This window comes from Ipomoea triloba, chromosome 4, assembly GCF_003576645.1.
Source record: "Ipomoea triloba cultivar NCNSP0323 chromosome 4, ASM357664v1".
Taxonomy (NCBI): Eukaryota; Viridiplantae; Streptophyta; class Magnoliopsida; order Solanales; family Convolvulaceae; genus Ipomoea; species Ipomoea triloba.
Genome location: NC_044919.1, coordinates 33,506,923 through 33,532,064, shown reverse-complemented (window position 1 = coordinate 33,532,064; position 25,142 = coordinate 33,506,923). Strand labels below are relative to the sequence as shown.

Here is a 25,142-nt window from a genome sequence, read left to right as displayed (position 1 = left end):
TAAAAACTCCCCCCCCCCCCCCCCCCCCCATCCCCTCCCCAACCCAAAAGAAACAAAAAAAAAAAAGGATTTTAGGGTGGCCACCTTAACACGTTCATCAGGCACACGAAGCTTTTTAAGTCTAATTATGATAATTTTATTTTTAACTCTTGTAAATTGAAGAATTAGAAAATATATAATTTGTATTAATTTAATTAATGAAAGCTGAATTAGTAAGTCAGTAGCAACCAATTAATGATGAGTGATGACCAGATTAAATGTAAATCAATGCGGATGTATTATTTTCATTGGTTCCCTCGAGGATGAGCTCATTTGGGTTTGACAAGTTGGATATACGTGTGTTTACTAAATCAATGTAGCCACTATTAGTAACTTGCATTGACCAACTCGTAACCATGAATTATGGCCGAAAGTCATGACTTTTCCCACTCTATCCACATTCGAGAACGTTATTATTGGTGCAGCAGTCGCGAAATTGTTGTTATTTGGATACAGTTTTACTATAAATATGTTCATACAAACATCATATTTCATCCTCAAATATCACTTCATATCCGCTATAGGAAGTACTAACGTAGCCATGGCAAATCTTGCTCTTATTTCTCTCTGCATTTTCGCAATTTTCGTCGGTTTTTCACTCCAAGGAAATGCACTTTCCGACTGCAACGGCCCCTGCACAACCTTGAACGATTGTTCCGGCGAGCTAATTTGCATCGACGGGAAGTGCAACGACGACCCCGACGTCGGAACAAATATCTGCGGAGGGGGCTCTACTCCAACTCCCGGCGACTGTGAACCGGTGGGGAGTATGACGTGCAACGGCGAGACCAAGCCTACCTACCAGTGCTCGCCTCCGGTGACGTCCTCTACGGCCGCCACACTCACCCTCAACGACTTCAGTGAAGGCGGCGACGGCGGCGCGCCGTCGGAATGCGACGGGCAGTTCCACGACAATGGCGAAAGAGTAGTGGCGCTGTCCACCGGGTGGTACTCGGGAGGGTCTAGGTAATTGAAACATGTGTTCCATTTTAACTGAAATGTTAAGCTGATAATTGAATTAATGTTTTATATATTATATAATTAATATGTTACTTCAGGTGTGAACCAGCTACTTTTGACTGGTTCTAAATAACAGATCATTATAGTTTAGTTAATTCTGATACTAAATTCAAACATGTGTTTCATCTTAATACAGGTGCGGGAAGACGATTCGCATCACGGCGAGTAACGGGAGGAGCACGACGGCGACGGTGGTGGATGAATGTGACTCGATGCACGGATGCGACGAGGAGCATGCAGGACAGTTGCCGTGCGATAACAACATCGTTGATGGGTCGGCGGCCGTTTGGGATGCTTTGGGCCTAGATCAAGATTTGGGCCGAGTCCCTGTTACATGGGCCATGGCCTAATTGATCATTCATCTGTGTGATCAAATTAAATATGTTAACATAACAGTAAAGTGTCATGAAGAATTCTAATTTTCAATAAAGGTTATGCAAGATACACAGTAATTCCCTCATGGTGGATGCTTTGTATATATTTAAAATGACTATCTAAAACTTAGCTTGTTATATTATGCATTCTTGAGGTGTGGAGTAATTTTTTTTAAAAAAAAAAGGAAAAAAAAATACAATCAATTTCATAAATGTAATATTTGTGAAACTGATATCCCGTTCATTCATAAAGGTACTTTTGGTATTGAATAAATTTTGCCACTCCTAATAAGATAGAAATAGTATAATACCATGAGAAGTCTTGTGAAGGGCTATTCTCATAGTATAGAGAATAGCGAATTATATTGAATTATAATTCGTGATTTTAAAAATGAACCCACATGAAAAAATAAACCTTTTCATAAAATATTATTTCATTATCAATTTATTTTGAAAATCAATATCATGTTAGTAAATAAAATATTATAACAATTACCAACAAGTATACAGTGTAATGACACTTCCATTATTAATAGTGCAAATTGGACTGAGGTCACGACACGGATATGTATATGGTGAACAAGTAGAAAGGGCCTTAGTCAGTCGGTCAAACCGGTCAATCGGTTTGTCGAGTGAGAACCAAACATATTAAGGCCATGTTGTATTATGGAGAAGAAGACGATTACACAAGTGATATTGTGATACAATGTAGTGAATACCACAAGTGGTGTGATATTGCAAAGTAGTGAATATATAACAAGTGACTTTGTGTAATGACGTATTGGATATGACAAGTGATGAGGGGATGACTCTCCTATTTATATTAAGCAAGTTGGCTAAACATTAAATGCTCCAGATGCAAGTGGCTTGACGTGGCACACTCTTGTTGGTCTTGTCAGTCAATCGCTCTACAGCTATACGTAGGTTGACTATCCGAGGCAACAGAGCCATCATTCCCGCACAGCATCAGCCGCCCCTCTTGCAGGCGTAGTCAGTCTTCTTTACTTGTAGCGTAAGCTAAGACCTTCAACTTGCAAAGTGGCTAGGTTCACGTAGTAGATTTTTAATATACCGAAGATTCATTTTTAAAATACAAAAAGTTTATTTTTTAGATATTAAAAATGAACCTTCGAAAAATAAATATATAGTACACTAATAATGAATATTTAAAAAATGGGGTCCATGATATAACCCAAAGAAGTTTCATAATAATAATAATAATAATAATAATAATAATAATAATAATAACAATAATAATAGAATCTTCAATATACTAAAAATGAATGTGTTTTGCAATGTGAATAATAGATTAATAGTCCACAGTATATTAGTATAATGATTGAGTATGTGATGTAGTAAAAATGAGTACGTGAACCAATATCACCTCCACTAAAACTCAAACATACCCCTCCCATGTAGGGTGCAACTAAGTGCGTCTAGACCACAAAGTCTTTAACAACAACTCTTGTACATAATTTTCTCTTATACATAAGTTTTTATTTTTAATTTTTAATTTTTTAAAGAAGACATTTTCCTAATTAAAGTCTTAAATAAATTAGTAGTAACTAGAGAGAGAGAGAAAGAGAGAGAGAGAGAGGGTGACCATATGCTTGAATTGCATTAAAAAAAAAAAAGGAAGGTATTATATATATAGTTATATTTGGGAAAATATTTTAAATTTTTACTCAAATAAAATTGATATTATATATTAAAAAAAATTGAACTATTATTGTTATACATGTTATATCCCTGCTTGGCTACTTATGTCCTTTTTTATGTGTTAAAAGATTTGTACATTGTACTTAAAATTAAAGTAGTATAGCGTATAGGTTGTATTTTTTGTGGACATAATTTTCCTTACTCTGTTTAATATCTCCATTACCAATTATTTAACCAATATTAATCCTTTCACATAATAAAAACAAGCTAAGCATTATATATTTGAAGTTAACTTATTACCAAAGTGAGGTGTGATCAAATCAACATAAATGCGTTAACAATATTGTTGATGGCTTGTAATCGTTAAAATAAGATATATCCTGACATTGATTTGATAAATTTCAATGTTACTATAACTCAAATTCATTTTTATATATGCACAATTTCACACCTTAAATATACTTATGAAGCGTGAATAAAATAAATCTGGACCCCTTTCTTCTAATTAAAGGTCTTGAATTTAATTTAATTTGTACGTATTTTCACCTTAAAAATAAATAAAATGGAGATGAAGACCCCTTTTATAGGGTGCAAGTGGCCTTTTCACTACAAAAAATCAGTCATTTAGCAACATAAAATTAGTGACAGTTTGTTATAACCGCTGCTAAATAAGTGTTTAGCGGCGGTTATATAAACCGCCACAAAAAATAAGTGGCTAATTTCTTTTCTGTAAAATTTTCCTTCGATGATGTATATATCCTCCATTCTACTATGCTAAATCACTAAAAATTTAGTAATAAAAAATTCCTAACCCTACTTCATAGTCGATCGTCTCTGCCATTGCCGGTCTCTCCAGCCTCTTTGTCCTCTTCGACTCTCTGCTTCTCAGTTTCGACTTTCGGCTTCTCCACTCATCTCTCGGCTCTCACAGTCACCGCCTCACGCCATCCGCCCGGCTCTCACAGTCATTTTCTGGTAATTTCTCCCTTTTCTTTTTCTTTTCGACTTTCAGCTTTTCCTTTTTCTGTACGAATCAAATTTGCTATCTAAGTTCATCATGGCTTGCTATTTCTCTTCCTCCTTGGAGCGCCGCTTCCTAGTTGAATGCCAAAATGTGTGTTTTTAAAGGTTCTTGTCACTTTCAATTTGGATCTTTGCCCTACTTTTAGGTACTCCTTGCTTGAATTTTGTTAATTAATTTGGAATTTTAGTTCTCTTTTCATTTACCGTTGATAATTCTATAATGTTCTACTATATTTAGCATTTTGCTCTACTTTACATTTAATGCTCATTTTTTAAAATAACATATTTTTCGTATTAATTTTTTAACAATGTGGTTTAAAAAATTGTGTTTTCACGATAGATACGGTAGATTTCTATGTAACTAGGTATACTTGTTCAATTATAGAATTTTCCGGGATAGAAGAAATGCATAATCTTTAACCAGCAAATCGTCATCATATTTCTGTAAAGGAGTGTACAGCTAAGAGAACTGTTAAAGCATGTGTATTGAAGATCACATTGTTACATGCCTTTAGACTAGGTCTTTATCTTTTCTCTATAGATGACACTGATTTTGAAAATGCAAAATCCATTGATTGTGGAGTATAAGGACTCCGGGGTGGAGAAGGTTAGTTCTAAGGCTAATGAAGATTGAAGTATACAAGAATGCACGAATATCATTAACTTTTGAACATATTTAAACGTTAACAGAGCAGGAAGCAGGATCAGAAGACCACCAAGAAGAGTGGCTTATTTACCATAAAGGATCAGAAGACCACCAAGAAGAGTGGCTTATTTACCATAATTTATATTTAGACCACCAAGAAGAGTGGCTTATTTACCATAATTTATATTTCATGAATGTGAATATGCTTTCAACCTTTATCACAGCAAAACCATATGTCTAGGTGCTTAAAATTAACCGCTGTGAACTATGATTTTTTTACCAATCTTTCAAATTCTTTCTCAAAGCACTACGAAGTATTATCTATAGATATGCATAGAAAACCAAAATAGATTCACCTGCAAGTCTGGGTAAAAATATTCTAGCCATTTATATATTTTTGTCAGTTCATTGTTACTGTTTAATTCCTGTCCATTTCTAGGATTCTTTGGAGAAGTTTTTCATGGCATTTGGAATGGAACAAAAGTTGTAATCAAAGTTTTCTTGTTGCAAGATTTGACTGTTGAAAACATGGAGGATTTCTGCAATGAAATTTCCATCCTAAGGTATCTTGCCATCTCTCTCTCTCTCTTTTATATATTTTTTAATTTTTTTGTTTTGATTTTTGAAATGGTCATATTGTCCATGTAATCAGCTCTATTTCTTTCAATATGTATTTACACTAACTTGTCTCTTTTGAGTTTTTATCTGCCTCCGGGGCCGAAGTTGTATGCCTTTCTCCAACTATTGTTGATTTATTTATTTGATATTAAAGCATTACTGATTTAGCGGATGTCTTTTCCCGTTTCTCGGTGCTTGCACAAAGCTGCCATATCTGTCCATGGTTACTGAGTACATGGAGATGGGATCACTTTACTATTTGATTCATTTAAGTGGTGAAAAGAAGCTGCTCAGCTGGCGGAGGAGACTTAGGATGCTATGTGATATATGCAGGTGGGTTATTTTTATGTTTAAAAACATTCGTGAAATTATGATTATAGATTTTGTGCTACAGGTTATTGTTTATTAACTGACTGTTATTTTCTACATGCATACTAAGAGGGTTGATGTGTATTCATTGCATGAAGATAGTTCATCGAGATCTAAAAAGTACAAATTGTCTTGTGAGAGACATCACATCTTCGAAGTGAGGTGGAGGATGTCATATCAATGAGGTATTAGCCCTATTTCTGAACAAAATGGATTCTGTTAGATGGTCAAGCTGTGGTACAGAATTTGCTTGGTTAGGCTAATTAGTTCAATAGCTTTATGACTTTGTGTTGTCTAAAGTGGTAGAATAACTTCACTTTTGCAAAATATTGTCTTTATGTGATCTGGTCCAACCTATTTATTTGCTGATTTACAGTCATACTTCACTTCTTGAGAAGGATGAGGTTGATCCAAAGCAAATTGGTAGACTGGAAGTTGGAAGCGAAACCTTCATAGACAAAAGCAAATCAATCAAGACATTCCTGATACAAATATTTGAGGTACTGATCTAGTGATGCTGTTATCTTTAGCTAATAATGCTCTAATTAGTAGAAATATTAATATTCATTTATTTGAGTTGGTCTATGATAAGTAATAAAACAACTCAAAGTGGTTGTGTATCAATTGTATTTGTGTTTTGCAGTGGGGGTATATGAGCAATTAGTGTAAATTCTTANACCACCAAGAAGAGTGGCTTATTTACCATAATTTATATTTCATGAATGTGAATATGCTTTCAACCTTTATCACAGCAAAACCATATGTCTAGGTGCTTAAAATTAACCGCTGTGAACTATGATTTTTTTACCAATCTTTCAAATTCTTTCTCAAAGCACTACGAAGTATTATCTATAGATATGCATAGAAAACCAAAATAGATTCACCTGCAAGTCTGGGTAAAAATATTCTAGCCATTTATATATTTTTGTCAGTTCATTGTTACTGTTTAATTCCTGTCCATTTCTAGGATTCTTTGGAGAAGTTTTTCATGGCATTTGGAATGGAACAAAAGTTGTAATCAAAGTTTTCTTGTTGCAAGATTTGACTGTTGAAAACATGGAGGATTTCTGCAATGAAATTTCCATCCTAAGGTATCTTGCCATCTCTCTCTCTCTCTTTTATATATTTTTTAATTTTTTTGTTTTGATTTTTGAAATGGTCATATTGTCCATGTAATCAGCTCTATTTCTTTCAATATGTATTTACACTAACTTGTCTCTTTTGAGTTTTTATCTGCCTCCGGGGCCGAAGTTGTATGCCTTTCTCCAACTATTGTTGATTTATTTATTTGATATTAAAGCATTACTGATTTAGCGGATGTCTTTTCCCGTTTCTCGGTGCTTGCACAAAGCTGCCATATCTGTCCATGGTTACTGAGTACATGGAGATGGGATCACTTTACTATTTGATTCATTTAAGTGGTGAAAAGAAGCTGCTCAGCTGGCGGAGGAGACTTAGGATGCTATGTGATATATGCAGGTGGGTTATTTTTATGTTTAAAAACATTCGTGAAATTATGATTATAGATTTTGTGCTACAGGTTATTGTTTATTAACTGACTGTTATTTTCTACATGCATACTAAGAGGGTTGATGTGTATTCATTGCATGAAGATAGTTCATCGAGATCTAAAAAGTACAAATTGTCTTGTGAGAGACATCACATCTTCGAAGTGAGGTGGAGGATGTCATATCAATGAGGTATTAGCCCTATTTCTGAACAAAATGGATTCTGTTAGATGGTCAAGCTGTGGTACAGAATTTGCTTGGTTAGGCTAATTAGTTCAATAGCTTTATGACTTTGTGTTGTCTAAAGTGGTAGAATAACTTCACTTTTGCAAAATATTGTCTTTATGTGATCTGGTCCAACCTATTTATTTGCTGATTTACAGTCATACTTCACTTCTTGAGAAGGATGAGGTTGATCCAAAGCAAATTGGTAGACTGGAAGTTGGAAGCGAAACCTTCATAGACAAAAGCAAATCAATCAAGACATTCCTGATACAAATATTTGAGGTACTGATCTAGTGATGCTGTTATCTTTAGCTAATAATGCTCTAATTAGTAGAAATATGCTGTTATCTTTAGCTAATAATGCTCTAATTAGTAGAAATATTAATATTCATTTAGCTAATAATGCTCTAATTAGTAGAAATATTAATATTCATTTATTTAATAATGCTCTAATTAGTAGAAATATTAATATTCATTTATTTGAGTTGGTCTATGATAAGTAATAAAACAACTCAAAGTGGTTGTGTATCAATTGTATTTGTGTTTTGCAGTGGGGGTATATGAGCAATTAGTGTAAATTTTGTGTTTTGCAGTGGGGGTATATGAGCAATTAGTGTAAATTCTTATCTTTTCTGTGGGGGTATATGAGCAATTAGTGTAAATTCTTATCTTTTCTTCATACTTTCATGCTACATGCATGTCTTAACATTGTTCGCAGGGATTCTTCCATGCTACATGCATGTCTTAACATTGTTCGCAGGGATTCTTCTGGGGAAGCAAGTTGTAGTAGTTTGTTCGAATTTGGTAGGCATTTTCATACATTGTCTTTTAATAAGATGAATCCCACTGTTGGAGAAGTTACTTTCTTCTTCTTCTTCTTCTTTTGTTTTTTAAATGCCTTCGTGTATTTGTGGAAAGACATTTCATGATTTTCATCTATTATGTAATCGTATCAAAATCCATTGTGTTATTCACATTCTCTTCTACTTAAACAGGAAATGTAAGTTATATTATATGTTGTATATACAGGCTGAAGGTTGTATGATCTATTCAGAGGAAAGCAAAAATGAAGATATTAGCTTTTCAATCAATACATACGCTCTCCAAGCTCCTTAGTTGTTTGAGTCCTCGAAGATTCAAAATACTACAAGGAAAAGTCATGACTATCAATTCTCATCCCGGGTGAAAAATGATATTCATCGTCTAGTGATGATGTAAATGGGCAATTTCCTTTTGCATGAAACCATCATCATATTGGTGAATAAACTATTATGTTGCTTTATATTTTTCATTTAAAATAATTTTCAGTTATGTATACAGTTCAATTAATATTTAAACGGTTGGTTGTACTTGAATATTGTTTGATATTATTTGACAAATATTCGTTAAAATTGATTTTCTTTTCAATTAAATGTGTATATAGAGTTTGTTTGTGGTTGCAATGCAAATTTGAATGTAGAGATTTTTTTTTTAAAAAAAAAAGAAAGAAAAAAAAGCATAATTTGATGAGAATTATAAAAATAAAAATTAAAACACAATGAAAAATTTTAATGTCAGTTCAAAAACTTTCATTACAATTAGATAAGAAATAATTTTAAAAATGATTTAAAAACTAAAGCTTAATTTAGCGGCGGTNTACTTTCATGCTACATGCATGTCTTAACATTGTTCGCAGGGATTCTTCTGGGGAAGCAAGTTGTAGTAGTTTGTTCGAATTTGGTAGGCATTTTCATACATTGTCTTTTAATAAGATGAATCCCACTGTTGGAGAAGTTACTTTCTTCTTCTTCTTCTTCTTTTGTTTTTTAAATGCCTTCGTGTATTTGTGGAAAGACATTTCATGATTTTCATCTATTATGTAATCGTATCAAAATCCATTGTGTTATTCACATTCTCTTCTACTTAAACAGGAAATGTAAGTTATATTATATGTTGTATATACAGGCTGAAGGTTGTATGATCTATTCAGAGGAAAGCAAAAATGAAGATATTAGCTTTTCAATCAATACATACGCTCTCCAAGCTCCTTAGTTGTTTGAGTCCTCGAAGATTCAAAATACTACAAGGAAAAGTCATGACTATCAATTCTCATCCCGGGTGAAAAATGATATTCATCGTCTAGTGATGATGTAAATGGGCAATTTCCTTTTGCATGAAACCATCATCATATTGGTGAATAAACTATTATGTTGCTTTATATTTTTCATTTAAAATAATTTTCAGTTATGTATACAGTTCAATTAATATTTAAACGGTTGGTTGTACTTGAATATTGTTTGATATTATTTGACAAATATTCGTTAAAATTGATTTTCTTTTCAATTAAATGTGTATATAGAGTTTGTTTGTGGTTGCAATGCAAATTTGAATGTAGAGATTTTTTTTTTAAAAAAAAAAGAAAGAAAAAAAAGCATAATTTGATGAGAATTATAAAAATAAAAATTAAAACACAATGAAAAATTTTAATGTCAGTTCAAAAACTTTCATTACAATTAGATAAGAAATAATTTTAAAAATGATTTAAAAACTAAAGCTTAATTTAGCGGCGGTTATATAACCGCCGCTAATATTTAAAGTAAAAATAAATAAAATAATTTAGTGGCGGTTATGTAAGTGTCGCTAAACTCTAGACAAAAATAATTGATTATTAGCGGCGGTTACAAAACCGCCGCTAAATGCATTAAAAACCGTCGCTAAATAAATTTTCCATTAATTCCCACACTTGTCTAAAACCGCCTCTAAATCCTTCGCGACACACTATTTAGACACGGTTTGGGAACCGCCTCTAAACGGTTTAGTGGCGGTTTTGAACCGCCTCTAAATAACAAATTAACCGCCGCTAAATAACCTTTTTGGTGTAGTGTTTGCAGGGAATGAGAAGTTTTCAAGTGACATAAAATTGAATAGTATGTAAATTATAAATAGCATCTTAATTTTATTTGACTCTATCTAGATTTAGGATCATTTTATTTTTTAACTCTTGTAAATTGAAGGAAATATTCAAGTCTCATTAATTTTAATTAATGAAAGTTGACATCTTAATGTATATAAGAGCAAGTTCAGCGGTAAAATTTATACAAAACAAAACAAAAAAAGAAAAAGAAAATTAGGGTAGCCACCTTGACGCACTCATCGGGTATATGAAAATTTTTAAGTATAATTATGATAATTTTATTTTCAACTCTTGAAAATTGAAGAAAACATATAATTCTCATTAATTTAATTAATGAAAGTTGAATTAATAAGTTAGTAGCAACCAATTAATGATCAGTGGTCGCCATTCTCCGTAGAATTGTAGAAGGCAGGTTCGCCAGCCGTCGGTCATTTTGTCATCAAAAAATCAACAGAGTATCGCGGATTGCAGGTTATTAACCAATTTTTGGGCTTTATTGCACTAAAAATATAATGTTGATGGGTTTAATTTTTTTTTAAAAAAAAAGTTTAGGGGACCTAATTGACTTTTTAGCTAAAGTTCGATGTCATGTTCGATTTTTTTCCATTTTATTTTCAACTCTTGCAAAATGAAGAAAATATATTATTCTCATTAATTTATTTAATGAAAGTTTCTTCCAAAAAAAAATTTTAATGACAGTTGAATTAATAAGTTAGTAGCAACCAATTAATGATGAACAAATTAAATGTAAATGCGGGTGTATTATTTTCCTTGGTTCTCTAAGTCTTAAGGATGAGGCTAATTTAGGTTTGCGAAGTTGGATTTAATGTATATGATGATATTCATACTAAAAACAGAAGTTCAAATTAGTCAGCATACAACACATAAAAGTGTAATTGGGTCACTAAATTTATAAAAATTACAATTAAATCCTTGAACAGTTTAAAATTATATAATCCGATCAAATTTGGCTCCCTTTTTCGTCTCCGGCTTGGAGACATAAAAATTAGGTGGGTGAGGTTTTTATTTTAAATTTTATTTTATTTTATTTTAAATTATTAAAATAAATTAAAAATAATAATTTTTAACAGGATAACCACCAATTTAGTGATAACATACGAAATATGTCAAATTTAGTTTAATTGCATAATTTTAGACAATTTAATTAGTAACCTAATATTTACTTGTGTACCGAATATCAACTATATTGTAGTCTCATTAATTTTAGTTAATGCAAGTTGACATTTTAATGTATATATAAAACTTATATATATATATATATATATATATATATATATATATATATATATTCTAATTTTTTATGAGTTAGAGGGGAGATAATGAAAAAAAAAAAACATAAAGCGCAAAAGAAAAAAAAATAAAGAAAAAAATTTTCGGGTGGCCACCTTGACGCACACATCGAGTATATGCAATATTTTAAGTCTCATTATGATAATTTTATTTTCAACTCTTGAAAATTGGAGAAAACATATGATTGTCATTAATTTAATTAATGAAAGTTGAATTAATAAGTTAGTAGCCACCAATTAATGATGACCATATTAAATGTAAACCAATGCGAATATATATATATATATATATATTCCTTGATTCTTACAAGGATGAGGGCCATGAGGCTAATTTAGGCTCTACAAGTTGGACTTAATGTATATGTGATGATATTCGTACTAATATTATTGTATTTTTTGGTTAATTTATGCTTTAATTTAGTAGCATTTGACCGATGATATATTTAGTAAATTTTATTAGTATATAATAGTCTGTAAATTATATAACATATTAAAGTTAAAATTTAGGGGTGTTACGCATGAATAATTATAGATATACGTGTGTTGATTGCCAATCTAGGGACAGCTAATTAATAAATCAATGTAGCCACTGTACTATTAGCTACGTGCATTATTGACCAACTTGTAACCATGCATGCATGGCCGAAAATCATGACTTTTCCACTCTATCCTTAACATAGTAGCAGTCACAAAATTGTTGTTATTTGGATTAAGTTTTACTATAAATATGTGCATACAAACATCATATTTCATCGTCAAAAAACACTTCATATCCGATATAGGACGTACTAACGTAGCCATGGCAAATGTTGCTCTTATTTCTCTCTGCATTTTCGCAATTTTCGTCGATTTTTCACTCCAAGGAAATGCACTTTCGTCCTGCAATGGTCCCTGTAGAACCTTGAACGATTGTTCCGGCCAGCTAATTTGCATCGGCGGCAAGTGCAACGACGACCCCGACGTCAGAACACATATCTGCGGAGGGGGCGGCGGCTCTACTCCCTCGCCTCCAACTTCCGGCGACTGTAAACCGGTCGGGAGTATGACGTGCAACGGCGAGACTAAGCCTACCTACCGGTGCTCGCCGCCGGTGAAGTCCTCTACGCCCGCCATACTCACCCTCAACGACTTCAGCGAAGGTGGCGACGGTGGCGCTCCGTCGGAATGCGACGAGAAGTACCACGACAATAACGAAAGAGTGGTGGCGATGTCCACCGGGTGGTACGCTGGAGGGTCTAGGTAATTGAAATATATCTTGCTCCATCTAAACTAAAACATTAAGCTGATTATTGGATTAATGTTTATATATTTGATGGATAAATCATACCCGAACATGGAGTGGGTCAACCCAGGGAGGGAATACATGGGCCGACCCAGGCCCAATCGAAGTCGGACCCATTCGACTAGGCTACGGCCGACCTCTGGGGTCGTCTTGACCGAGCTTCGTGGTCGGCCGAGACCTCGAGCCTTGGTCGACATCGGGGGTCGGCTCAGCCGAGACCTCGAGCCTCGGTCGACATCGGGGGTCGGCTCAGCCGAGACCCCGAGTCGCGCGTGACCCGGTCTTTGCGGCTTTGGAAGCGGTACAAGGCCGCTAGTGGACTTCTCCTCCCATCTCTCCGGGTGGTTAGGCCTAAAATTAATATAAACATGCAATATTGTCCTATTAAGACATATTCATCTATTTTTATCCTAACAACATTCTTGTCTTATTATTACACCATTATTATATTGTAATAGCAGTATCCATTGTTCAATACATAATTACCACGAGATATCATTTGATCCAATATTTGTCATACTCCCTATAAACTCTATCGGGTTTATTGATTTGGACTACCCGAGTTAATTAAATTCATCAATATTATATGCTTAACACATTACTTCATGAAGTCAAGTGTGCGAGTCAACTATTTTGACCAACTCTAATATAATCTGATCTAGTTAGCTCTGACACTAAATTTAAACATGTGTGTCTCATCTTAACATAGGTGCGGGAAGATGATTCGTATCACCGCGAATAACGGAAGGAGCACGACGGCGAAGGTGGTGGATGAGTGTGACTCCATGCACGGATGCGACAAGGAGCATGCAGGACAGGTGCCGTGCGATAACAACATCGTTGATGGGTCGGCGGCTGTTTGGAATGCTCTGGGCCTAAATCAAGATTTGGGCCGAGTCCCTGTTAAATGGACCATGGCCTAATATTCATTTATTTGTGTGATCAAAATATGGTAACATAACAATAAGTGTCACGAAAGAAGTGTAATTTTCAATAAAGGTAATGCAAAATAATTTCCTCATGGGGGATGCTTTCTATGTATTTCGAATGACTCTAAAACTTGTTATATTATGCATCCTTGGGGTGTGGAGTAATAATATTGATACTCAATGTGCAACTATACAAAATCGTTTAGATAATTGTATCTATCATCTTTTTAATATAGAAGGTTAAGTGACAAGTGTGGTATCCCATAGAGACTACAAGTGCCACTACTTATTATTATTTTGTCTTTTTATTTTTTTTTATTCTTAACTGTTGAGATTAATTTCCTATTTTCTAGGATCCTCACTGTTACAAATTGAAATGGTGATTTATTCATCATCGATCGAGTATTCGTCAATGAAAAGTGATCAATATATATTTTTTTTTTTTGCTTTTTTTAGTATAAAATTGTCTATTATTGTTATACATGTTATATCCCTACTTATGTCATTTTTTATGTGTTAAAAGATTTGTACATTGTACTTAAAAATAGTACGTGTAGCCGTGTAGGTTAGGTTGTATCTTTTGGCCTTTTGGGGACATAATTTTCCATATTCTTTTTAATAACTCCATTACCAATTATTTAACCAATATTAATCCATAACTCACACTTATTTCACATAATAAAAATATAGTTATTCAAATTATGTCGCTAAATAAAAACAAGCTAAGCATTATACATATGGCTACATGAATTTAAACTAGGTTCTACTTGATACAACTTGATGTCTTTACCATTGAAGTTAACTTATTACCAAAGTGAGCTGTGATCAAATCAACATAAATGCGTTAACAACAGTGATATGGTTAAATACGGATACCAAGCTAAAATCGGAAAATACGATCTGTTATTGCCTCAAGGATCCAAACCCGGTTTACAATACAAGTATGGGCTCGAAGGTCTCGGCAGGTCGGCAGTGGGCTTCCATACTGTCCGAGCTCGCTTCAAGACTTAATCAAGAATCGGCCAAAAGATCCCCTCTCTCCTCATAAATGCGCTATTTATAAGGGGGGAAGGCGTGGTCGCTGGGCCTCCGGCATGGCGGGAACGTGGCGCGCATAAGCCCGCCTCATCCCGCGCCCAAGCGGGAAAGAGTACGTGGCAGCCGTTGGCAAGCTAAGCCACGTTGTGGATGGGTCGAAGGTACTGTTCGGCCCGTGTCGCCCGACCTCACTTCGACCTTCCCGACCAGCCGGCCTCCCGACCTAACGTCCACCGTCCGGGTCTGGAATGTATCCGACCGGTCCTGGAGTATATTTACTATCAAACAGTGTTGATGGCTTGTGAAAAAATGATGATACATCCTAATTAACATGAATTTGATAAATATCATTCACTATAACTCTAATTCATTTTTCTATATGCACAATTTCACACCTAAATATACTTATGTAGCGGGGATAAGATAAATGTAGATCTTTTTCATCTTAATTAAATGTCTTTAGTTCAATTCGTAAGTATTTTCACCCTAAAACTAAATAAAATGGAGATTAAAACCCCTTTTATAGGGTGCTAGTGGCCTTTTGCAGTAAAAGAGAAGCTTTTCAAGTGACATGGGATTGAATAGTATGTAAATTATAAATCACATCTTAGTTTTATTTGACTGTATCTAGATTTAGGATCATTTTATATTTCAACTATTGTAAATTGGAAGAAATATTCAAGTCTCATTAATTTTAATTTTAAGAAATATTCATTAAAATGTATGTAAAACTTAAATACAATATAATTTCTTTGAGTTAATTAATTCTATTTTTAGTCCTAGATTTATCGGTGACAATTCACTTTTAGTCATTTTTTATTAGAACATCCTTAATTGATCCTAATATTATTGTGGCATGACCATTTTTAGTCCTCCATCAACAAAATCAACGAAACGCCGTTAAATAATACAAAGACGTTTCAATTTTTTTATATAAAGTATGTGAACTGCTATATTTTTTATGTTTTTTTTTATAAAAAAACATCCATAATTGAAGACCGAAATGCTATTGTATTTAACGATATTTAAACTGTTTTGTTGATGAAGAATAAAAAATGGTCATGTCGCAATAATACTAGAACCAAAAGTGGACGTTCTAATAAATAAAAAAAAGACTTAAATAGTCTGCCACCTATAATTCTAGGACTAAAAATGGAATTAACTCTATTTTTTTTTTGTCAAATTATTTATGAGTTGGATGGGAGAGGGAAAGAAAGAAAGAAAGAAAAAAAAAAAAAGAATTTTAGAGTAGCCACCTTAGTGCGCTCATCAGGCACGTGAAATTTTTTAAGTCTAATTGTGATAATTTTATTTTCAACTCTTGCAAATTGAAGAAAATATATAATTCGCATTAATTTAATTAATGAAAGCTGAATTAATAAGTTAGTAGCAACCAATTAATGATGATGACCAAATTAAATGTAAATAAATGCGGATGTATTATTTTCCTTGGTTCTCAAAGGATGAGTTAATTTAGGTTCGCCAAGTTGGATTTAATGTATATAATGATATTCATACTAATAATTATTGTATTCTTTGGTGGAAAAAGTTTCAAATTACCCGTTAAACTACACACAAAAGTGAAATTAAAAAAAAAAGTGTAATTAGATTTCTGAACCGTTTAAAAATATGTAATGCGATCAAATTTAGCATGATCCTCATGTTATCGTTGACCATCATCATATTATAATATATTTTTTTTTATTTTAAATAAAATATTTTTTAAAAAAAAAAAAGAAAAAAAAAAAGGCCCCTCCCTTGTCTTCGTATCTGGCCTGGAGTCAAAATGGGGAGAGGTGGGGTTTATTTTAATATTTTTATTTTATTTTTAATCATTAAAATAAATTAAAAAATTAATTTATTGCACAGTTCAGCTACCTAATTTCACTCTTTTTTTTTAGTTAGATGACCTAATTGTATTTTTATTGTGTAATTTAATGATTAATTTAAATATTATAAAAATTTATTCTCTATTAATAATTAACTGATAATGTGTAATGAGTAAATCTTATTATTATATAATAATGATCCACAAATTATATATATAACACATGAGATATAATAAAGCCTAGGGGTGCAAGCAAGAATAATTATAGATATACGTGTGTTGACCAATTAGAAGTCAGCTTACTAACTCAATGTAGCCACTATTTGCAACTTGAATTGACTAACTCGTAACCATACATGCATGGCCGAAAATCATGACTTTTCCCGCTCTATCGACAACGTTATTATTGCTATGCAGCAGTCGCAAAATTGTTGTTATTTGGATAGAGTTTTACTATAAATATGTGCCTACAAACATCATATTTCATCGTCAAATAGCAATTCATATCCGATATAGGAAGTACTAACGTAGCCATGGCAAATCTTGCTCTTATTTCTCTCTGCATTTTCACAATTTTCGTCGGTTTTTCACTCCAAGGAAATGCACTTTCCTCCTGCAATGGTCCCTGCAGAACCTTGAACGATTGTTCCGGCCAGCTAATTTGCATCGGCGGGAAGTGCAAAGACGATCCCGACGTCGGAACAAATATCTGCGGAGGGGGCTCTACTCCCTCGCCTCCAACTTCCGGCGACTGTAAACCGGCCGGGAGTATGACGTGCAACGGCGAGACTAAGCCTACCTACCGGTGCTCGCCGCCGGTGAAGTCCTCTACTCCCGCCATACTCACCCTCAACGACTTCAGCGAAGGCGGCGATGGTGGCGCTCCGTCGGAATGCGACGGGAAGTACCACGACAATAACGAAAGAGTGGTGGCATTGTCCACCGGGTGGTACGCCGGAGGGTCTAGGTAATTGAACTATGTGTGCTCCATCTGAACTAAATTACTAAGTTGATAATTGAATTAATGTTTATATATTATATGCTCAACACGTTTCTGAGTCAACTATTTTGATTGGTTCTAAAAAACAGATCACTATAATCTGATCTAGTTAGTTCTGATACTAAATTGAAATATCTGTCTCGTTTTAACATAGGTGCGGGAAGATGATTCGTATCACGGCGAGTAACGGGAGGAGCACGACGGCGAAGGTGGTGGATGAGTGTGACTCCATGCACGGATGCGACAAGGAGCATGCAGGACAGATGCCGTGCGATAACAACATCGTTGATGGGTCGGCGGCTGTTTGGAATGCTCTGGGCCTAAATCAAGATTTGGGCCGAGTCCCTGTTAAATGGACCATGGCCTAATGGTCATTTATTTATGTGATCAAAATATGGTAACATAACAATAAAGTGTCACGAAAGAAGTGTGATTTTCAATAAAGGTAATGCAAAATAATTTCCTCATGGGGGAATATGCTTTCTATATATTTCAAATGACTCTATAACTTGTTATATACTTATATTATTCATCATAAGGTGTGGAGTAATAATATTGCTACTCAATGTGCAACTATATATATACAAAATCGTCTAGATAATTGCATCTATCGTTTTTTAATATAGAAGGTTAAGTAACGAGTGTCGTATCTCATAGAGATTACAAGTGCTACTACTTATTATTATTTTATAATCGAGCTGCAAATATATGATCGATGAGAAAATAATTGACTAACATAAAAGACTAATCAACACCAAGACAATTAAGAAAATCAAAGAAAAATGAATCGTTGTCAACATTGCAATATGAACTACTGATAAATGTTTTTTTATATTAAAAGTTCATTTTTATATAATATACTAAATAATAAACTTTCAGTATAATAAAATTAAACCTTCAAAAAATAAATACATAACATACTAAAATTAACATTTAATATACTAAATGGTACACCTTACAAGGTGGATTTTGATCCACGAGATAATGATTGAAATTGTTCTCAATGAAGTCAATTAAGACTTGAAATAGTCCATTCAAGGAGGTGTAGTGTTTATATACACACTTGCCCTATAATTTATCACCATTTGTTTGATGAATTGGAATTTTTAAAACAAAAGGTAATACCCGATCCTTATATTTGAGTAATAATTCCAAGTTATTTCTCAAATTAAATAAAATTGATATTACACAATAAAAAAATAATAATTTATATTTTACAATCAAGATGTAAGGACAATTTATTTGAGTTTTTTTTATACACCCTTTATTACTCAGAGACTGATTTAAATTTGACTCGTACAACACCCATAGATCAGAGTTTGGCATATACTACGTATAAGATATACATAGCACACGGTGTATATATATGTATACGGACACACATATATACAATATGACCATATAAAACTCTCACATGCCACACATGCAGTAATATAATTAAACTTAATTTTGTAGCGTGCAGCATAAACTATATGTTACTGCTATACATATATAAACACTATAACACATGTAATATATGGCCCTAAGAGCATCCTTATCATCAGTGGGAATATTTCGCGGTTATTGAGGAGTTTTTGTAAGTGTGATTGGGAAAAAGAAAATGGGAAAGAGAGAAAATAATAATAATAAATATCATTTTTTTAAAAAGAATATATATAAAAGGAAAGTCAGACGCGCCTGGGCGCACTAATTGCCCATCACGCACGCATGATGAGGCTGAATGTGAATATTTGGTGGGGCCATTTTCTGCCATTATCCCCTCTCTTGTAGAGAGAACTTCTTTTTCTCTCTTCTTCTATCTCTCATCCACCTTACTATCAGACAATAACCCACTATAAACCGTTGATGCCTTGCTCTAAGACCCAAAACATGTATTTTGGTATGTGCGCGAATTCATATAGCCGCCATTATCATTGTTGTTGTGGTCAGTGTTCTCAACCACTAGCTTCCTCTCTAGTTGATGCCCAATCGCCAAGCAAGAAGAGGCCACCACCATCATCATCAATGCAAGCACCACAAATCTTCTCATTTTTTTTGTTTATCTCATTCTGAAAACAAAATGGATTAAACCTTGTTAGTATCAAACACTTACCACTATGTCAAAAGTTATAGCTTGTAACAAAGGCACAACTTTATTTCTTTCTACTGCCACATGTTTAAGAGGCAGGTGCTAGATTTGGTACTTTAGGCCTCTGCCCAATAATCCTCTAACCACTTGGTGCTGAACTCGGCCCTTCACGAGCCTCTGCCCAACAAACATACGAGTATGCAAATCAACCCTAGCTGGCTACACTTATCTAAAAAACAAGAGACGACTGACAAGGACTTTTTCACGGGTTCATTCAAGTATCAAATTATAGTATAGAGTTTAGATATCGTTCCACTGGAGATGGCTCTTGTAATGTTAGGAATTGATGCAATGTGGAGTTAAGCACAAGTTAAAACTATTCTTATAGAAGCTAGACATATAGTTAAAGAGTTTGGTTGATAAGGTTTAGCAAAAGACAAATTAAACTAGGACTAGGACTTGGTTGATTCAAGCTAAGATGCCAATTATACTACTTAGGATTAGGGGATTAAAACAAGGCATAGGGTAAGTGAGATGCACAAAAATGTCCAAATACCACTCTCGTAGCTATTTGGACTTGCAACCTCACTATGAACTCCACTCTCGTGACAATCCATCCTAAAGTTGCCTAAACAAGAACACAAAGCATAAATACTCCTTAATACCCGAAATACTCTCGTATTGGGCATTAAGTGTGTGAATGTGTGGCTAGTGTACAAGCTCTACTCTCGTAGCAACAAACACACTCCAAAACATGCATATAAAAGGGATCCAACAATTATACACAATTTCATAACAAACCCAAATCACACAACTAACCCTAGAACACCCAAATAATCCCCTTTATGCAATACAACTTATAAAGGCATCAATAGCAAGAAATCAAACCAAATCCTAGTCCCAAAAGGTTTAGCTACTCATAATATAACAATAGATGTAAAATATTAAAGAAGTAGATGAAAGCATAAAGAGAAATCAAAAGGAGAAAAAGATAAGAAGAACTTCACTATTGAGCTTTTTGATCCAACATTTGCAATGTTCTTGATGCTTGGAAGTGAAAGGAAACTAGTATTCTATCCTATTCTATGCTATTCTATCTAAACCCTAGCTAGGAAATGGAGATAAAATGAGAGATAGCATTTTGGGATGGAAAAATCCCTTTAAAAAGGGTAAAAAAAACGCTCAAAAAAGTGCAGAGTACTGGCCACAACCGTGGCCACGGCCGTGGCCAGGTTGTGGCCAGCAGGCAGTGGCACTGCCTTGTGGCCACGGGTCTGGCCACGCCCGTGGCCAAACTTGTGGCCACCGGGCAGTGCTCCTGTGCACAATGCTCGACTTCTAGGCAATTTTAGACCCCCGAATCCTTTGAATTTGTGTATATGGTCTTCATCAAAGTTGTAGCCCTTCAAGTTAGCTTTCCAATGACATAAAGAACACTTGATTTGGACATTCCTACGAAAAGATATGGCTAAAAAACCGAGCAGTGGACGAGTTATGCGGGAATTTCAACTTCTTGCTCTTTTGCTCCAATTTTGCCTTTGTTAGTCCAAATGACTAAGACCATTAAAAGCACCACTCTTTGGTTCTTCAAGAGGTGTTTCTCTCATCTTCATATCTTGTCCTAAGCTTCCATTGACTCTTCATGCATCCAAAATGCTCCAAAAATCATCCAATTCATCTAAGTCATCAAGAATTACACATAAACACACAAATGAATCAAATGAGGAACATTTTGGGTAAAATTATAACCAATGACAAGGAAAATAAACTTAAATGCAAGGTGAAAACATGAACATTTTGGCACTTATCAACGACTTACCGAGATTAGAGTGAGTGAGGAGCAACAAAGATCTTATGTTATTTATATAGAGTTGTAGTTGTTGTATACAAGTGGATATATTAGGGTTTCATTACTGTTTGAGGATTTAATTGTAGGTGGGCAATGCAGAATCCACCAAATGAGAGGCAAGAGGGAGTGGAAACGCCATATTTCACCAAAATGATGAGTTGAGGGAAATATTTTATGAGCAGTGTGGGTGTCGAAACCAACAAATAATAAATATTTACTCTTATTAAATTGCACTAGCGATGAGTAAGGTCGTACCTACAGAGATTGATTAGACTTATTTTTAGCAGTAGATTTAATAAATAATGAGATGGACATAGAAACTTAAATAGTAACAATAAAATGGAAGATAATATTAAATAGCAAATAAATATCAAATAAATGTCAATGGCAAATGGTATCCAACCCAATGAATAATATCAATTTGATTCTAACAAGATAGATATTGATATGCAAACCAAACTAACTTTACTCTTTACTAGATTAGTTATAGTTATTAACAAGCTCTAACAACATGTCTTTCCTTACTTCGTCGGTAATCAAAACAAGCTCTTTAATTACTTCCCTAGCTAATAAACAAACCTAAACAAGCTCTTAGAATTTAATTTACTAACAACATTAATAGAATTAGAAAGACTACCACTCCTAGCCAACAAACTCACAAGCTCGGTTCATTTAAGCTAGACTATATATCTTCATAACACAAATTGAAAATCAGTTATAATCAAATTGTGCTATCTGCTACCAACATCAGAACACTTAAACAATTACGGGTTCAAGATTCTAATTAGCAATTTAATGACTTAACAATTGAACAATGAGCCCTTTTGCAACAATTAATCAAGCAATTATTTATATAAATATAACAGAAGATATATAGATAATAAAGTGCAAAGAATAATTTAGACTAAATAAAGTTGCAACAATTAATCAAGCAATTATTTATATAAATATAACAGAAGATATATAGATAATAAAGTGCAAAGAATAATTTAGACTAAATAAAGCTAAGCTTACTGGTCTAAAGTGCAAAGAATAATTTAGGCTAAATAAAGCTGGTCTGGTAGAATCAAACTTCAATAATCCTCGAATTGAAAAAATAATTCTCGAATTGAAAAAATAAGAACTCAGCAGGGCATCGTAAGAAGTGATTACAATGTAAATAAAATTATTTCGTACAAACCGATGATTTCTACTGAAAAGATACGTCCCTATTTATATTAAAGTTGGCTTAATTTCAGCCGTTCATTACAATAAATTAAAGTCGAAATCGTTGCGAAATTTTCGTTGCACCATGAGTCTTCCGCGGCCGCAGTGTGAATCGTGCATGCACGATGACCTGCTGCCCTCATCTCACGCACAAAACATAAGAAACAGGGGGAAAGGGAAATTAGCAATTCATTAGACTAAATTGGGCTCCACATAACATTAAAACAATAAATATATACTTAAGCCAAATAATAATACAAAAGACAATAATTATCTCAAATAATTAACTAAGCTTAATTTTTATTAATAAATTCATTAAGCCTAATTATTCAATTAACTATTATATTAGGTATGAAATATAAAACAAAACTTAAAATAAATATAATGTAAAATAAATAAAACTAATTTATTATAAGATTCAAATATAAATAAGTATAAAAATAGTGCTTATCAAGCATGTAACGATATTGTATTAAATCAAATCCACCATATGTGAGTGGATTAATTAAGATACAATTATTATTTTTTGTCCCACAAATTTTTGCGCCTATTCAAAATCATGACTTTTCCCACTTTATCCTTAACATAGTAGCAGTCGCAAAATTGTTGTTATTTGGATAGAGTGTTACTATAAATATGTTCATACAAACATCATATTTCATCGTCAAATCCGATATAGGCAGTAGCAACGTAGCCATGGCAAATCTTGCTCTTATTTCTCTCTCCATTTTCGCAATTCTCTTTGGTTTTTCACTCCAAGGAAACGCACTTTCCTCCTGCAATGGTCCCTGCAGAACCTTGAACGATTGTTCCGGCCAGCTAATTTGCATCGGCGGGAAGTGCAACGACGACCCCGACGTCGGAACACATATCTGCGGTGGGGGCGGCGGCTCTACTCCCTCGCCTCCAACTCTCGGCGACTGTAAACCGGTCGGGAGTATGACGTGCAACGGCGAGACTAAGCCTACCTACCGGTGCTCGCCGCCGGTGAAGTCCTCCACGCCGGCCATACTCACCCTCAACGACTTCAGCGAAGGCGGCGACGGTGGCGCTCCGTCCGAATGTGACGAGCAGTACCACGACAATAACAAAAGAGTGGTGGTGTTGTCAACCGGGTGGTACGCCGGAGGGTCTAGGTAATTGAAATATGTGCTCACCATTAAACTAAAACATTAAGCTGATAATTGGATTAATGTTTATATATTTGATGGATAAATCATACCCGAACATAGAGTGGGTCCTGGGAGGGAATACGTGGGCCGACCCAGGCCCAACCGAAGTTAGAACCGTCCAGTTAGGCCTCGGCCGACCTCTGGGGCTGGCCTCGAGGATCGATCTCCGGGGCCGACCTTTGGGGTCGTCTCGGCCAACCTCGAGGGTCGACATCGGGGGTCGGCTCAACCGAGACCCCGAGTCTCGCGTGGCCGGTCTTTGCGGCTTGGGAAGCGGTCCAATGCCGTTAGAGGACTTCTCCTCCCATCTCTCCGGGTAGTTAGGCCTAAAATTAGTATAAAAGCATCCAATATTGTCCTATTAAGACATCTTCGTTTACTTTTGTCCCAACAAATTAAAATTCTTGTCTTATTATTACACCATTATTATTTTATAATAGCATTATCCGTTATTCAATACATAATTACCTCTGGGGTATCCTTTGATCCAATACTTGTCATACCCACATAAATTCTATCGAGTTTATTGATTTGAGCTACATACTCGGGTTAATTAAATCCATCAATATTATATGCTTAACACGTTACTTCATGTAGTCAGGTGTGCGAATCAACTATTTTGACCAGCTCTAATATAATCTGATCTAGTTAGCTCTGACACCAAATTTAAACATTTGTGTCTCGTCTTAACATAGGTGCGGGAAGATGATTCGTATCACGGCGAGTAACGGGAGGAGCACGACGGCGAAGGTGGTGGATGAGTGTGACTCCATGCACGGATGTGACAAGGAGCATATATGCAGGACAGGTGCCGTGCGATAACAACATCGTTGATGGGTCGGCGGCTGTTTGGAATGCTCTGGGCCTAAATAAAGATTTGGGCCGCGTCCCTGTTACATGGGCCATGGCCTAATTAATCATTCATCTGTGTGATCAAAATATATCAACATAACACTAAAGTGTCATGAAGAATTCTAATTTTCAATATAATTGAACTATTGTTGTGTTATTTTAATTTATAAAATGTAACGACGATTTGTTTGGGACTTTTGTTTTCAAATTAACCCTCCCCCCCCCACCCAAAAA

General features: G+C 34.5%; 4 protein-coding genes across 4 annotated transcripts; all 4 read left to right on the top strand.

The window, feature by feature from the left end:
* Positions 1 to 567: 567 nt before the first annotated feature.
* On the top strand, positions 568 to 1,573 carry LOC116017456 (kiwellin-like). Its single transcript, XM_031258043.1, has 2 exons — positions 568 to 1,005; positions 1,196 to 1,573. The coding sequence occupies exons 1-2, from the start codon at positions 581 to 583 to the stop codon at positions 1,407 to 1,409; spliced, it is 639 nt and encodes a 212-aa protein (XP_031113903.1). The 5' UTR covers positions 568 to 580; the 3' UTR covers positions 1,410 to 1,573.
* A 10,883-nt stretch (positions 1,574 to 12,456) lies between these two features.
* Positions 12,457 to 14,154, top strand: LOC116017408 (kiwellin-like). The gene is made up of 2 exons (XM_031257991.1): positions 12,457 to 12,923; positions 13,676 to 14,154. The coding sequence occupies exons 1-2, from the start codon at positions 12,484 to 12,486 to the stop codon at positions 13,887 to 13,889; spliced, it is 654 nt and encodes a 217-aa protein (XP_031113851.1). The 5' UTR covers positions 12,457 to 12,483; the 3' UTR covers positions 13,890 to 14,154.
* Positions 14,155 to 17,263: 3,109 nt separating this feature from the next.
* LOC116017196 (kiwellin-like) lies at positions 17,264 to 18,251 on the top strand. Its single transcript, XM_031257729.1, has 2 exons — positions 17,264 to 17,728; positions 17,916 to 18,251. The coding sequence occupies exons 1-2, from the start codon at positions 17,295 to 17,297 to the stop codon at positions 18,127 to 18,129; spliced, it is 648 nt and encodes a 215-aa protein (XP_031113589.1). The 5' UTR covers positions 17,264 to 17,294; the 3' UTR covers positions 18,130 to 18,251.
* A 5,329-nt stretch (positions 18,252 to 23,580) lies between these two features.
* On the top strand, positions 23,581 to 24,878 carry LOC116014742 (kiwellin-like). The gene is made up of 2 exons (XM_031254688.1): positions 23,581 to 24,020; positions 24,752 to 24,878. Exons 1-2 carry the CDS (start codon positions 23,581 to 23,583, stop codon positions 24,876 to 24,878), a joined length of 567 nt encoding a protein of 188 aa, XP_031110548.1.
* Positions 24,879 to 25,142: the final 264 nt, after the last annotated feature.